At 36.1% G+C, this 17091-nt stretch overlaps 1 protein-coding gene across 1 annotated transcript in view; it reads right to left on the minus strand.

Annotated features, from left to right (window-relative positions):
• RXRG (retinoid X receptor gamma) overlaps positions 1-17091 on the minus strand; it is a 102880-nt gene that overhangs the window by 51590 nt on the left and 34199 nt on the right. The window contains exon 2 of the mRNA XM_007480684.3: positions 13185-13444. Coding sequence (XP_007480746.1) covers positions 13185-13444 — 260 coding nt within the window. The remainder of the gene's footprint in view (positions 1-13184; positions 13445-17091) is intronic.

The raw sequence follows: 17091 nt of genomic DNA on the forward strand, positions 1-17091 counted from the left end.
TCAAACCTAGGAAAAGTATAACCATAAAATAAGTAACAAAGAAATTGGTAAATAGAAACTTAGAAAAATTATATATGACAGACTTCTGGATAAAACTGAAAGAGAATAGAAAGGAATATATCTTTTTTTTTTCTCAGCTGAACCAATAACCTTCCAAAAATTAACCATGTATTAAAGTATAAAATTCTCACAACCAAATGCAAAAAAAAAAAACCACAAACAGTAAATACATTCTTTTCAGACTGTAATGAAAATTGCATTAAACAAAGAACTGTGGAAATATAGATTTTAAAATAATTGGAAAATAAAGAATCTAATCCCAAAGAATGTATGAATCAAATAACAAATAGATATAATAAATAATGCTATTAAAAAGAATGACAATAATGCGACAACAAAGTAAAATTTATGGGATGCAGCTGAAAAGTACTTAGGGGAAATTTATCTCTAAATGCTTACATCAATAAAAAAGAGGAAGAGCAGATAGAAGAATTGGATAGTTAGCTAAAAAAAAATAGAAAAGGAATTCTAAATTAACATCAAACTGGAAATCCTAAAAAATCAGAGGAGATATTAATAAAACAGAAAGAAAACAACTATTGAATTAATAAATAAAATTGGGATCTGGTTTTATGCAGGGGGAACCAAAAATATGTAAACCATCAGTTAATTTGCCTAATTATATGCCAATAAATCTAATAATCTAAAATGAGTATTTACAAAAATATGAATTACCCAGATTAACAGAAGAGGAAATAGAATTCTTAAATAATCCTATCTTAGAAAAAAGAAATTGAACAAGCCATAAAGGATTTCCCTAAGAAAAATTCTCCAAACCAGATGGTTTCACAAATGAATTCTACCAAACATTTAAAGAGCAATTAATTCTAATATTATATAAATTATTGGGAAAATAGGCAAAGGAATCCTATTACACTTTTTTTTTGGCACAAGTATATTGCTCATACCTAAACCTGGAAAGAAGTTAAGCAGAAAAAGAAACCAACTAATGAATACTAAGGCAAAAATGTTAAATACAATAATAGCTACAAATAGCAACATATCACAAAGATCATTCATTATGACCAGGTGGGATATATATATATATATATAAAGAATGCAGGGCTGGTTCAGTATTAGGAAAACTATCATCATAATTTACCAAATAGACAAGAAAAACAACAAAAATCATCTATTTATCTCAATAGATTTAGAAGAAACTTTTGGCAAAATACAACTTTCTTTCCTGTTTAAAAAAAAATTGAAAGCATATGCTTAAATGGAGCTTTCATTAAAATAATAAGTAGTATCTGTCTAAAGTCATCAGCAAGTATTATCTGTAATGTGGATAAGCTAGAAGCCTTCCAACAAGATCAGATGTCCATTATCAAAACTTTGATTCAATATTGGACTAGAAATGCTAGCTAAAGAAATTGAAGGAATCAGAATAAGCAATGAAGAAACAAAACTATCACTGTTTGTGGATGATAGGCTAGTATACTTACAGAATTCTAGGAAATCAACTAAAAACTAATTGAAGAAGTTAACTTCAGCAGAGTTTCAGGATATGAAATAAATACACATAAATCATCAGCATTTCTATACATTTTTAAAAGTTCATCAGCAAGAGTTTGAAAGAGAAAATCCACTTAAAATAACTGTTGACAATATAAAATACCAAATCAAATCCAGGAACTATATGAACACAATTACAAAACACTTTTCACAAATTCAGATCTATACAATTAGAGGAATATTAATTTTTCATGGGTAAGACCAAGCCAAAATAATAAAAATGATAATTCCAACTAAATGAATTTACTTATTCAATGTCATACCAAACTACCAAAACTTACTTTATTGAGCTAGAAAAAATAATAATAGAATTCATCTGGAAGAACAAAAGGTCAAAAGTATCAAGAGAATCAATAAAAAAAAATAAATGTGAAGAATGGGACCTAGAAATACCAGGTTTTCAAATATATTACAAAGTGGTAATAATCAATACAATTTGGTACTGACTAAGAAATATAATGGTGGAGCAGTAGAATAGATTAGGTACATAAAACACAATAGTAAATGACCAAAGTAATCTAGCATTTGATAAGAATAAAAAATTCAAGCATTTTGAAGGATAAAAACTCACTATCTGACCAAAAAAAAATGCTGGGGAAACTGGAAAGCAGATTGGCAGAAATGGAATAGAGACCAGAATCTCACATTGTATGTCAAAATAAGATCAAATTGGGCACATGATTTATACATAAAGGGCGATGTCATAAGCAAATTAAGAGAGTATGAAAAAATGTAATTGTCAGATCTATGGATAAGAGAAGAAATTATGACCAAACAAGAGATAAAGGACATTAAGAATGTAGAATGCATAATTTTAATTACATTCAATTTTTTAAATTGCACCAAAAAAAAAACACCCTAGTGCCGCTAAGATGAGAAGGAAAGCAGGAAATAGGGGGACATTTTTACAAGTTTCTTTGATAAGGGTCTTACTTTTCACACATATAACTGAGCCAAAGTTACAAGAATATGAGTTGGTCCCTAGATGATAAATCTTAAAGGATGTGAACAGGCAATTTTCAGAAGAAGGAATCAAAGCTATTTATATTCATATGAAAAAATGCTCTATATCACTATTGATTAGAGAAATGCAAATTAAAATAACTCAAGTTTGAACTCTCATCTATCAAATTGACTAATATGGCAGAAAAGGAAAATGACAAGTATTGGAAGAAGTGTGGGTCACTGGTCAGGACACTAATACACTGTTGGTGGAGTTGTAAACTGACCCCTATTCTGGAGAACAATTTGAAACAATGTACAAAAGATTATAAATCTATGCATATCTTTTGGTTCAATCATACCACTGCTAGCTCTGTATCCCAAAGATTTCACAGAAAAAGGGAAATAATCTATCTGTACAAAAGTATTTATAGTATCTCTTTCTATTGTAGCAAAGAATTGAAAACACTGAAGGGGTGCTCATCGGTTACATAATAGCTGAACAAATTGTAGTATTTGATATTGATGGAATACTATTGTGGTATAAGAATTGTGCGTTGGATATGGGAGGGAGTTGAGGAGAGGGGACAGAAAGCATGATTTTTGTAATCCTGGGGAAATGCTCTAAATTAATCAACTAAATAAAATTTTAAAAAAGAAATGACAAACAGAATGCTTTCAAAAACAGCTAGGAAGACTTATATGAACTAATAATAATAATGCTTCACTTAAGCAAGCATAATCAGGATAGCTTTATATGCAGTAGCATCAGTATTGTACAATGATTAAGAATGATTTTGCTTTTCTGACCAATACAATGATCCAAGATAATTATGAAGGACTAAGACGACAAATGCTACCCACCTCCAGAAAAACAACTGATGCAGTCTGTATGCAGATCAAAGCATACCTTTTTAACTTTCTTTTTATTATGTTTTGGGTTTTTGGTCTATCTTTTGCAACATGGTTAATATGGACATGTGTTTTACATGACTGTACATGTATGATCTATATCAAATTGCCTTCTCAAGGAGAATGGAATGGAGGGGGGAGGGAGAAAATTTGGAACTCAGTTTTTTAAAAAGAACATAAAAAATCTTACATGGAAGTGAAAACTATTTAGTCAAAGACAATACTTTGGGAGAAAAGATTTATGAAGCAATCACAAAATTATGGCATTTCATATTTGGAAATTACCTCATTGGACTTCTAGTCCAATACATACCTGGATAAAAATTCCTATGACAATATACTTGACAAGTGATTATCTAGTCTTCACTTGAAAACTTCTAGTAAAGGAGAACATACAGCCTCCTAAGCCTTCATATTCCTCTTTTAGATAGCTCTAATGATGAAAATTTTTTTCCTTACACTAAATCTAAATTTGCCACTTTGCAATTTCCAAGTGATACTTCCAGTTTTCTCCTCTGGGGGTGAATAGAATGTCTAATGTTCCTTCCATATTTGAGTCTTTCTAACAGTTGAATATAGCCATTACCTCCTCTAAAGTTTTTTTTCTTCTCCATTTTAAATATCTCTACTTCTTCCAACTGATACTTAAAGGGCATGATCTCAAGACCTTTTAATGAACCAGTTGTTCTCTGAATGTTCACTAGTTTTTCAGTATTCTTCCTAAACTATGGAGTCCAGAACCTAACTTGATCTGAGTCTCAGATCATATTAGCTTTCTTTGGTTGTCATATCAACAAGACTGTTGACTCATCTTGAGCTTACAGTCCACTAAAACTTCTCGACCTTTTTTCAGACCCATTATTTTCTAATCATTTCTCCCAATCTTGTACTTATAAAGTCATCTTTGTGAGCTATCACATTCCAGACTCTGTTCTCCAAGTCTTCAATTTTCTGGGCTAAACATTCCCAGATCCTTCCATTAATGTTCACGTGACATAAAATCTCATAGTTCTTTACCATTCTAGGTTGTCCTTCTCTGGATACCTTCCAGATTATCAAACTGCTTCCAATAATATAGTCCCTAGAACTGAGCCTAATATACCAGATGGTCTTGCCAGACAGAATACAAGAAGACTATCATTTCCCTCATTGTAGATACTTTATCTAAACTTGAATTAGCTTTTTTGGCAGCAATATCATCAAGATAACTTATATTGACTTTGCAGTCCACTAAATCTCCTTAATTTTTTTTCGAATGATCGGCTGTCTAACCATGCCTCCTCCATCTGGTATACTTGAAGCTGATTTTTTGGAATCCAATTTTAGAAATTTACATTTATCCCCATTAAAATTCATCTTATTGGATTTAGCCCAAACCCCTAGCCTGTCAAGATGCTTTTGGATTCTCATTCTGTCATCCAGTGTGTTAGCTATCCCCCTTAGCTTTGTTGCATCTGCAAATTTGATGAGCATGCCATCTGTGCCTTTACTGAAGTCTGATAAAAGTGTTAAAGAACACAGGGCTGAGGACAGATCTCTAAGCTACTCCTTCAGGGATAGAGGTCCTACCCAACCTGCTTCATTGAACAGATAAGAATAATTTCTAACTATGATGTTGATGCATGTAAATATATGCTACTAAAGTGGTTTTAAGGTTCTGCAAAAGTTTTCTTTAATGGCTTAAATATTACTATTGCAAATTGGACAGCACTATTAATTATTTACCAAATATTTTTGTTCAGACATTTTTGAGGGAGAAGGGTAAACTACTTATATTATATATAGCCTTGGGAATGCAAGTTAAGATTTTGTGCATGTGATTATCTTAAAATTATGAGGTACTCAGGTCCAATTACACAGAGAAGCAAAGATTTGGCAGAGCCCTAAGGTGTTCATAACCATTAGGCTACTGGTCATATAAACCCTGGGCATGCAAGTTTAGTCTCCTAGTTAAGATAGCTCCCCTATCCAAAAGAAAAATCTCTGGAGTTAGATTCAAATCTTATCCCAGAATTTCCTATTTTTGTGGCCTTGGGAAAGCCACTTTGCTTCCAATTGGCTCAGTTCCCCAATCTGTCAATGAGAGAGTGAACTATATGGCCCTCTCAGCTCTAGATCTACAATCTTAATCTTCGAGTTCTATTTGCTGATTTCTCTGTTTCTCATACAGAGATAAGAGATCCTTCTCTTATTTATTTCCCATTTATTGTATGTGTGTCTATGTGCAACTCAACTTGTTTGTACATATTTTGTTATCTCCCCCATTAGATTGTAAGTTCCTTGAGGATAGGAACTTTCTTTTGCTTATTTTTGTATAACCAGCACTGAGCACAATGCCTGGCATAAAGTGAATGTTTAATAAATATTTGCCAACTTACCTTGATGCTTTTCTTTTCTCTCTGTCTTGCTTTCAAACCCATCATTTGATCCCTAACAGATTTCCTTTTTTAGGCAAGTCAATTAAGCAAGATCTTGAGAAATTTCATAAATAGTAGCTTTGGAAGAGCTGGTGTAAAACTGAAAGAGTTTTTGGCTTAACAAACAAGCTGTCAGTATTCCTGGATCTATTCTACACCACCACCACTCTCCAACAATTTTCCCAATGACCAAAACAAAGTTGCCTTGCCAATTTCCTAATTATTTGGATCAGTCAATAATTGACATAATTAAAAGGGACAGGGGTACTTCTGAATGACTGAGAATTTTGTCTTCAAATTCAAAGAAAGCTTTTCTGAAGACTTGGTCTGAAAATCAAAGGATGATTCAGGATCTTAGACAGGGACTGGCCTTGATTATTAGCAACTCTAACACTTTCTGGACAATGAGTTAAGATTTAGCTTGCAACCAGGGAATAACTTATAAAGGGTCTTAGAAATAAATTAAGGGTAAATCCTTGAAAAGGAAACTAGCCATATCTCTGCCAACATGAATTAAGTGGAATCTTTAGAATTGAGGATCAGCTTCAGACACATGCTGATAGCACCAAGTTTGATAATTCCTGGACACCTTACCTTAATTATATCATCTGGAATCACACGGTAGAACTTAATGCAACCATTTTTGGTCTGTTCCCTGCCAGCCCCCAAATGAAATGGGCTAGGTGGTTGCAGAAACAATTTTTACCTAGGCTATTGACAGGAAGGCTACTATTGAGCCAATTGGTCCTAATTGAGAGATGATTAAAGCATGAGACAAATGAATAGACAGGACCACAAGTAATAGAATTCCTATCTTTTTATTTCTTTTCATAGGGCTTGGACTGGTCTGCCATCTCTTCCAGTCTTTGAATATGAAAGATCTCAATCATCGAGTCCTCTGTATTAAGGCAGCATGGAGCCACTACTAATTCTTTGTCCTGTGTGTTAACTTAATAGATAAAAGAATTACCCTTGTAAACTCCCTAAAGCAATGAAGATTTTAAAAAATATCACTTCTGCAGGAGGGCTAGGAAGTCACCAGCAAGTCATCTTCATCCTAATTTTTTGTTGCCATAGGAAGATAGGTGGGAGAGATGGCCACAGATTTCTTGGAATGTAAGGCAAATCACTTTCAGCTTGGCTCACTCCCAGGACTTGAGAGGTATTGTCCATAGGCTAGGCAGTTATCTTCCATCATCAGCTGGACAGTGTTCTCTGGGGAATACCAGAATTTCTTAGAGGTGTCCAGTGCATGGGAAGTTGATATTATACTCCTGAGTCCATTCAATTAAATTGGAGCCAAGAAGCTCAGAATTTCTAGGATAATGGAATATCAAGTTAGTACTAGAGACTTTGGTACTAGTAACACAGTTGTAACACTGACCAGCCCAAGGGCTCAAACCATCTTTACCTATAAAATGAGGGCGTTGGACTAGTAGATTTGATAAATAGTTCTTTTTGTTTTTTGTGTTCTATTTCCACCAAATGGCCATTTTGACTTCCATGCCACTTCCCAGAGGCACTAGTAGCTCTTTGTGAAATTAAAAAACCAGGGATGAAGTCTATAGAGAGAGATCCTACCATGATCATAGTTATTGAATGGTACCTCTTACTGCTGATAATGAATTTTAGAAGAATAGAAGTTGTGACATTTCCCAAAACTAGACCTGAAGGGGATATAAAGTCTAATATGCACTTGCTGGGGAGATGAATGGAAAACAGCATTTCACACATGGATCAGACAAACTGAACACCTTGTAAATAGTATTTGGACCCTGAAATGTATGTGTCATGACAAGAGGGGATGAAGTTACTGAGTAAGAGCAAAGGCATGGGAAATTGAGGATAATGGAGAAGGGGGAAAGAGAAAGTGTAGGAATATCTAGCTGAAGTGCTGCTAAGATTTTCTTCTCACTCTTTTGTCCTGCCCTCTACTTCTCCTCCCTTCCTTGAGGATGAGGTTTCTGTTTCAAAACCATACAAGAACCTTCTCTTCTTGTAAGTCAATTTGGGACTTAACCTGGTTTAAGACACTGGGCTATTGCAATTCTGAAAGCTCCACATCTTTCCCAGACCAATTTTAGGAGTCCTTGAAGCTGCATTCTGGATCTCTATATGGTCACATCCACTATTACAACTGCTAGTACTCTAGCTGTTAATGACTGAGGAAGCACATCCAATGGCCTTCAGAAACCGAAAAGCAAGGGAAATAAGACTATTCAGGAGCAATGGGAGAAGACCCAAAACAGGGACAACTCTCTACCAAGACCAAGAAGGCAGTAACCTACGTAGAATGGTTTGAAGGATAACAGAAGGCTCAGCCTTTCAACTAGAGATCTATTCCTGTGTCACTGGAAATTCCCACTGTTTGAATCACTTCTTTGGTTTAAAATATCCTCTTTAGCAACTCTCAATTAAAATGTCAAGAAGAAGATGAGTTAATAATTGCCTCCATCATGCCATTTGTAGGAAACAAGGGCCAGGAAGACCAAGATGCAAGGTAAGTTTTGATGAAGAAGAAAGGAAAGCAGGAATAGGAAAAAAATTATTAGAGGCAGATCCAAATAGAGTATGGAACAGTAAAGCGAGAAGGTAGCATGGAGGCATTGAGTATCAGACTGAAGGAGGCTGGAGGCAAGGCAGAGCAGCCAAAAGCAAATGACCTGCCAACTTATTAATAAAAATTAAAATACTACCAAGGTTAACTTGTAGCAATATATCTGTCAAAGGTATACTTTATAGAATTAGGTAAAAGTTAAAACCAAATTCACTTGGAGGAACATCTAAAATATTAAGGAAAATACAGGGGAAAATATAGAATTGAAGGGAAAAGAGCAGTTTCAGACCTACTAAAGGGGTAAAATAAACAGCTTTCTGGTCATGAAAGATTTATATTACCAGGACCTAATAGTGGCAAGAACATAATAGAACACTTAATAAATGCAGTTGGTGAATACTACTTCTCAGGAAGAATAATTAATCTCCAACTTTAATATTTTTAGATGGGGAATAAGAATTGGAGAGTTGGAAATAGGGGAATCCACACTATAACATAACCCAACAGATAGTGACCAGTAACTAGTATAGCCTCTTCTTGAAGACCTCTAATGTGGGGGAATCTACCAAAAAATATGAGTCAGAAGATTCTACAAACATAGAATCACAGGTTTAGAGACTGATGGAACTTAAAGGTCATTGGATACCTCCTTCTGTTTTACAGATGGAAAAGCTAAGACCCAAAGTTGTTTAATGACTTGCCCAGGGTCACATAGCTAGTACATGTCTGAGAATTTTAACCCAGATCTTCTTGACTATACAGTTGGAATTTTATCAGCTTCATCATGCTACTTCTCAACCCCTTTATTTAAAATATAATGCAACCCGGAGGGATCTATGTGAAAGAACACTATTCAAATTCAGAGGAAAAACTGTGGGAGTAGAAACACCGAAGAAAAACAACTGCTTGATTCCATGGGTCAAGGAGGATATGATTGGGGATGTAGACCTTAAATGAACATTCTAGTGCAAACCTCAACAACATGGAAATAGGTTCTGATTAAGGTCACTTGTAATATCCAGTGGAATTGCGCCAGGGTGGGGTGGGGGGAATAGAATATGATTTTTGTAACCGAGGAATAATGTTTGAAATTGACCAAATTAAAAAATATATGAAAAAATAAATTAAAAAAATAAATGCAATTTAAAAATAATGCAACAAAAGCTCAATAATTAATTCAAGATCACAAGTGACTAAACTGACTCTCCAGCAGTTCTCCATCCAGAGAAGGATGCTCAATAGAGAAGAATCTTTGAAGAACCAGGCTGTGTTCTGAGTGTTTCCAGTTTTTCAAAGCACAAAACACTTCTCCTCTGTCTGTACTTGCCTAAAACAACATAGATTGGGGGTTTGACACAGGGCAAGGCGTGGTGCTGCACCCTCCATCAATATACAGTATTTGCATTGAGGTTTTTGTTTGTTAAGAGCAACGATGAATGAGATTTGAGACAATCACTTGAGCCCAAATCCATTAGCTGCCTGGTTTCTAGGTCCCCCCAGCACCTGGCTGTCTGGTTTCATTAGAGGAAGTCCAACTGAAGCCTGCTTTTTGAAGCTGTGAGCTCGTCACAACCGCTCAGATCTGCCTCAGCAGTCACGCTGCTGGTTGCTTTGGGGGTGCAGCCTAAGTGCTGGGGGAAAGGGCTCAAGCACACTTCCCCCAGCCTACAAACACTGTTAGAGAACCAGGTGCTTCTAGGACAGCTCAAGAATCCTCATCAAACTCTATTTGTGCATCCCCTCTTTATCTCAAAGAATCTCAGGGGAATGTGTGCAAAGCACAAAATTGAACCAAGATGGTACAGAAAAATGAGTCAGGGAGAAGGCACAAAGATCTGGGTTAGAGGGACAGCTCTAGTATTTATTAGTTGGGTGACCCTGGGTAAGTTCCTTCATTTCTCTGTGCCTCATTTTCCTCAACTGTAAAATAAAATGATAATCCTTCTGCCCATGTCCTTGGATTATGGAGAGAGAGAGAGAGAGAGAGAGAGAGAGAGAGAGAGAGAGAGAGAGAGAGAGAGAGAGAGATGATATCACACATAAGAATATGCTTTATAACCTTAAAGCATCATTTTAATGTGAGTTGTTACTTTGGTACTTAGATAACCTCATTAGTGAATGTCCCATCTCTGACACATGGTGGTGGTGTGACCATAGGGAACTCACTTAAACTACCAGTGCTTTAAGAAAGTCTCTAAGTCTATAAGATGCAGTGAAGATGCTAACTTGCATTGATATAAGAACTGGGAGTTTGCCAATGAAATCACAGGTCCAAGACCTATATTATTATGTCCCCACATATAATTTATATTTATAATGTATATGTGTATGTTTTACATAGGTAGCTAGATAGTACAGTGGATAGAGTGCCAAAGTCAGGAAGACCAGGGCAAGTCATTGTAAATCTTGAAATTTCTCAGACTTGTGAATGTTAAAAATTTCCACATTGGGGAATTCTCCATTGGAACAATTCCCTACTGGGAACATTCCCCATTTTGACAGTGAGAACTCTACTTGGATCAGAAATGGGAGGACCTCTGCTCCACCCATACTTAAGACTGCTTTAGGGGAGAAAACCCCTTGCTAAACAATGAAAGTACTTTAACCCATACTTATAATGAGGCAAAAAGTTCTTTAAGCCATGCCTATTTTTAGAATTAATACAATGGGGTGCTAAGTACCTATTAAAGGTCAGGCAACTTGTAAACTTGCCAGGAGCAAAGAGGTGAAAACTTATTCAGAAGTTTTTCTGGTTCAAACATACTAAAGGGATTAGTCGACCCAGCAGTGAATTCAGAATGGGCTGTCCTTTGGAAAACGTCTACTGTGATTGGTAGATGGAAAAACTTAGGGGAGGTGACATAGGAGAAAAACCCCTATATAAGAAAAAGCAGAATCTCTTGAAGACAAATCCTTTTGGAGAGAAAATCTCTTGAGAAGAAATCTCTTATGACAATCCTTTTGAGGAAGATCTTTAAGGAGGCTCTGGAGAAGGGAAGCTCTTGGAGGACAATCTCTAAGGAGGTCTTGCTGGAGCTCCTCTGAGGGGACTCTGTCCCTCTGGAGGCTCTTGAGAGAGGCCCTTTGAAACAGTCTCTGGCTGAAAGGCTCTTTGAGGAGGACTCTGGCTGGAACTCTCTCTGGTGAAGTCAGCTGAGATGGAGCTGGCCTGGTGTCACTAGAATCCTTGCTTAGACAGACCTTGTGGTGAGTGATAAAAGACTGACTGACTGATCTCTCTCTCTTAAGACTCAGGTCTAGGCCATGTTGGCTTAAGACCCTTCATACTTATTTCCTTTTTCTCTCTTTCTCTCTTTTCTTTAATTCCTCATTGTATTATAAATTAAATTCTCTATAAAACCCAGTTGACTTGAGTATATTCATAATTGGGAATATTTCCTTGGCGACCACCTTATATTTGATTTAAAACCAAGACACTGTAGTGAAACATATTTTCTGCAGTCAAATTTACTCACCCACTCTTATATCTATCATAATTTATATCTTCCACCATTTTAACTCACTACAGTTTATGACATCAACAATTTTAATTATAACAATTTATATCTTCAACTCTTTAAACTGCCACATCATTTAACCCTGTTTGCCTCAGTTTCTTCATCTATAAAATAAGGTAGAGAAGGAAATGGCAAACCACTCTGGTATCTTTGCCAAGAAAACCTTAAATGGGATCATGAAGAGTCAGACATGACTGAATGACTGAACAGCAACAAAATATGTGACACATGTATACATAGATATTTGTGTCTCTGTATACAGAAATATGTCTTTGTGTGTACATGTATTTTACCAATTACATGTAATAACAATTTTCCACATAGGTTTTCTCAAGGTAAAAGATCCAAATTTTCTTCCTCCCTCCTTTCCTTCCCCCTTCCCAGAAACAGTAAGGAATTTTATCTAGATTAAACATGTATGTATATTTCTAAATGTGTGGGTATGTATGTATGGAGATATGCATGTACAAAATAAATAAAGGACTTTTTTTGGTGGGAGGTAAGGCACTAACATCTTCCTCTTTGTTTCTGTTTCTTACTTCCCTGACTTCCTTCAAGTCTCATCTAAAGTCTTACTATTTGTAAGAAATCTTTCTCAGACTTCATTAGTCTTAGTGTCTTCCCCTTGAAATCAATCCCCATTATTTGGTTGTATATAATTATTTGAATGTCATCTCCCCTCTTAGACCATAAACTCCTTGAGAGCAAGGGCAATTTTTTGCCTTTCTCTGCATCCTCAGACTCAGTACAGTGCCTGGCACATATTAGGCACTTAATAAGTGATAGTCAACTAAACAACATCTAGGAAATTAGGAAAGATGATGGAGAAGTCAGCAATTGATCCAAATTTTGAAATAAATAAGAGATTCTATGAGGAGAATGTTAAAAAGGGATGAACCCTCTGGTGGCAAACTTTTGGGAAAGCCTGAAAAAGGGTCTCACAGGATAGTCAAATGTGCATCAGTTATGATTTGCATGATTGGAAGAAACTCTCAAACTGATGAGGTTACAGGATAATTAAAATATATTCCTGGAAAATATAGTTAAAAAAACTAAATGCTATTATGTAAGTTTCAATTTTTCTCGTTAATTTTACTCAATTCCTTTCCTTACATCTCTAGCTTACTTATCCCAATTCTTGAGACTTAATAGACTGCTCCCACCCTGAAGATAACAGACACAGAATGAACAACAACAGTGAAGTTGGTTAGTGGGAGACATAAAAAACAGTGAGAAAGTCCATAGACAGAACTCAACACCTACCTGAGAACTGGCTGGACCAACCATGTTGACACCTGGAGAAGTAGCCAGGGATAAGGAGTGAGGTCCTATGGCTGATGTAATGACTCGATATGAAGAACCCAGAGCATTCAAAGGAGACCCAATGGCACTCAGTGGGGAGGCAAGTGTCCTTGGAACACTGACTGGAGCCTCAATGTAGTTGGAGTGACTGTCTGTGGATTTTCCTGTGGTCACAGCTGGTGATGGGCTCATAGATGTGGAGTTAGTGTGACTGAGAGAACCTGAAAGTAAAAGAATTGTCTTAGTAATGAGAAATCATGGGAAAATATAATGTGACTGGGAAAACCTATGAGAAATGCATAGTCCCAACAAAAAAGATCATGTAAAATTATATACAAATTACCTACTAAAATTAATTTAAAAGATTGTCTGGCAATTACAAATACTCACTTACCCATTCAACATGTAAAACTGGGCACCTCCTCTGTTCAAGGAGGTTGGAGCAGCATTTAGCAAGGACTTATAGTCCTTTTCTCAAGTAGCTTCATTTTTACAGATGACAAAATGGAGGCACCGAGAATGAAGTGATTTGCCTATTAGTCACATAGCAAGGATGTGGGAGGGTGGAGATATGAACCTAGGTTGTCTTTCTCCAAACCCAATGCTTTTTCACTGTACCACACTGCCTACATAAATTTTTCTCTCAAAATAAGTCACTTTCAATTTTAGGATTGCCACCAACTGATTTTATGTAAAGATGTAAAAAGACATTTTCTCACTGATTTATCCTAAAATTGTATGGGGGGGTCGAGAGAGGGGGGGTGAATGGATAGATGGATGGATGGATGGATGGATGGATGGATGGATGGATGGTTGTTGGTAGTTGATGTTTTTTATACTAAGAGAGGATCAAATTTACATCACTGGTAATATCTTTTGACACATGCATGAATTGGATTTCAGTGAGGCAGAATTCCACAAAGTCATTGGTCTCACTCTCTTCTAGTCATCCAAGTCCAGTGAACAGGCAAATGTCAAGAATACTGATAATGGCCAGAGATGCAATGGTGACCTTGATTTCTTTGATGTCTGACCAAGGTCTAAGCATTCCATAGCATCTGCTTCAATCACCCTCATGGCCATTGACACAAACTGTTCTCATGTGTCCCTTCTGCTGAGGGAAGTCCTCAACTTCCCAAATAGTTTGAGGACTACTAGTTACTCCCAACCTGGTTTAGCCTGCCTTCTGAGATCATTTACCAAGGTGTAATGGTTGTGCATGTTACAACTTGGACACATGTATAGCTATAGATAGATAATAGGTATGACAAGATATGATATGATCTATATTTATATATTGATATGGATAGACAAATAGAGAGATATAGACAGTTGTAATATACCATCATCAACACAGAGCCATGTGTGAAAAAAAAAGCTATGGAATGGATTCCTCTTAGCTGATCAGCAGTGCTAAAATGAAAAAGTGAGGCTATCTCATTAACTAGTTCTCACAGCCAGAGCACAGTAAATGGAACATCTTTTACTCAAAACATAGAAAATCCAGTCAACCAAGAAAAGCAGTAGTTTTTTTACCCCAAATCTGGCTTAAAGTTTTAAAGCCATGTACTAGGATGAAGAGCATATAACTCCAAGTTACAAACTGGATTAATAAAGTCACTAATTAAGGTCAGAGCTGTAATAAATAATCACTAAGCATTACTAATAAAGGTACCAAGTCATACCTGGATATTTCCTTTTTCAAAGGCTGCTTCTTTCATTGGAAATATTGACTTATTTAAGTTCAACTTATTTAATAAAGAAGTTTTTTTTAAATAAGAAGGAAAACAGTCTTTACTTCCACCTCAGACAAAACACAACAATTAGATGAACTTTCCTCTTCCCTAAGTGCAAGAAAAGCACTTAAAGGAAGGAAAAAACAGAAATCTCTATAAAGTTCTGAAATAACAAATTTAGACTTCTAAAGTGATGACACTTGCTCTGTTTCCAGGTAAAAGGTCCGGTATAAAGGCTTCTAGGACTCAACATAGCAATGGATTTAGAGAAACCATACTTTATTGTGGCAGTTTCTGTTTTAAAAAATCAACCCCTCTCATTGGTTTCTAGGCAAAAGATTGGGGCTTGTCCAAGAGCACAATGAAAGCAAGCTGTCCCCAAATGGGAGCTATAGAAAGGAAAGTATATGAGCTGTGTTCTCCTTCTGTCCTCTAGATTCATGGAAAACTGGAAACTTCCATCAGTGCTTCCTTTGGGAAAAAGCTTGCAAATAACAAGTAAAGCCACCTTCTGTACTCTTGTCTCCCAATGATCTGGGTAACATGGGGTAAATTATGTTGCATAGTATTAAATTTCTGCTTTGGGTCATTTGGTCAAAGGCATAGAACCAAACTTGTGAAACTACTAGTAGGGAAGGTAGACAATTGATGCTGTACAGGATTCCGTGAAAGACCAGACACAGGAAGAAACTGGACAGATGCTCTAGGCTAAACCCTTCATTTTGCAGATAAGAAAACCAAGGTATAGAGAGTTTAAGTGGCTTGCTAAAGGTTTCTCAGAACCAGAATGAGGCCCAAGGTCTTCTTAATTCCAGGTGAATTCTTTTTTCACTCAAGTACACTGACCCAGTATAATACACACATTCATGTATACACACACACACATTCACACAACTAACAAAAGCATCAGGTTTTCTAACTTCCAATAAAATGTTTATCTATCAGGTTGCCCTTCACTGGACCTGTGTACATTTAATACTACAAGGATCTGTATTTAAACCTATGGTAAATATATCCTCAAAGCTCTGGATTGATCAGGTCCAAGGATGACTCACAGACATGAAATGAATTTGGAAGCAGATAGCTTGGAGTCATTCCTCTTCATAACGAGGGATCTAGAGAAGTCTTACAATTTGGGGGAATGATTTACCCAGAGACAACATGAGCTAGTGGCTAGCATGCTAAACTTGGTTTCAGGAAGACCTGGATTCAAATCCCACATCAGACCCTTAGGAGCTATATGACCTTGGTTTAACTTAAACTCTTTGAACCTGTTTCTTCATCTGTAAAATGGTACCTACCACACGGGGCTGTGATCTTGGGCATCACTTCACCCTTATTTGTCTGTTTCTTCATCTGTTAAAAGGGGATAATAATAGCACCAGCCTCCCAGAGTTGTTATAAGAATCAAATGAGATAATAATTGTAAAGCACTTAGCATAATGCCTCACACATAGTAAGTGCTAGATAAATGTTAACTCACATTATTATTAGGATCAAATGAAATTTGATTATTTGCAAAACTTCAAGTACCATAGAACTATGAGCTCTTTTTGTTGCTTTGTCTAGACTCCAGAGTATTTAGACAATTCCAAGCAGATGTCTATTCTCCAGATAGAAAGGAAGAAAAAGATCACCATGTCAACTAGTTCCTACAATACCCTGGAGATTAAAACTGTTTCGCATTTGTCTTTGTAACTCTAAGTGGTTAGTGTATAGTATCTGAGACAGGAGGTGCTAAATAAATGTGTTGATGGATAAACCAGAGATCTGAATAAAGGAGAGTGGGATAAAGTCAGTTGGGCTGTATAAACTACTAAAGAAGTCACTTAAAATTCTTTAAGGTTTGCAAAAAACTTATATAGAATCCCCTTTGAGCCTCACAACAACTCTGAGGTAAGTAACATTGGCATTATCATCTGAATTTTACAGATAAAATACTCTCAGAGGCAAACAACTTGCCCATTGTCTCATGGCTAGTAAGCACAAGAGATAGGATTCAAACCCAGTTCATTCCTGACTTTTAAGATCCAGGCTCTTTCCACTAAACCCCACACTGTCTTCAATTATAGAAATTCACACATTTGTATAGGTAATATAATGAATATAAATTTATTAAGCTCCTATTATAT

Source organism: Monodelphis domestica, chromosome 2, assembly GCF_027887165.1.
Source record: "Monodelphis domestica isolate mMonDom1 chromosome 2, mMonDom1.pri, whole genome shotgun sequence".
Taxonomy (NCBI): domain Eukaryota; kingdom Metazoa; phylum Chordata; class Mammalia; order Didelphimorphia; family Didelphidae; genus Monodelphis; species Monodelphis domestica.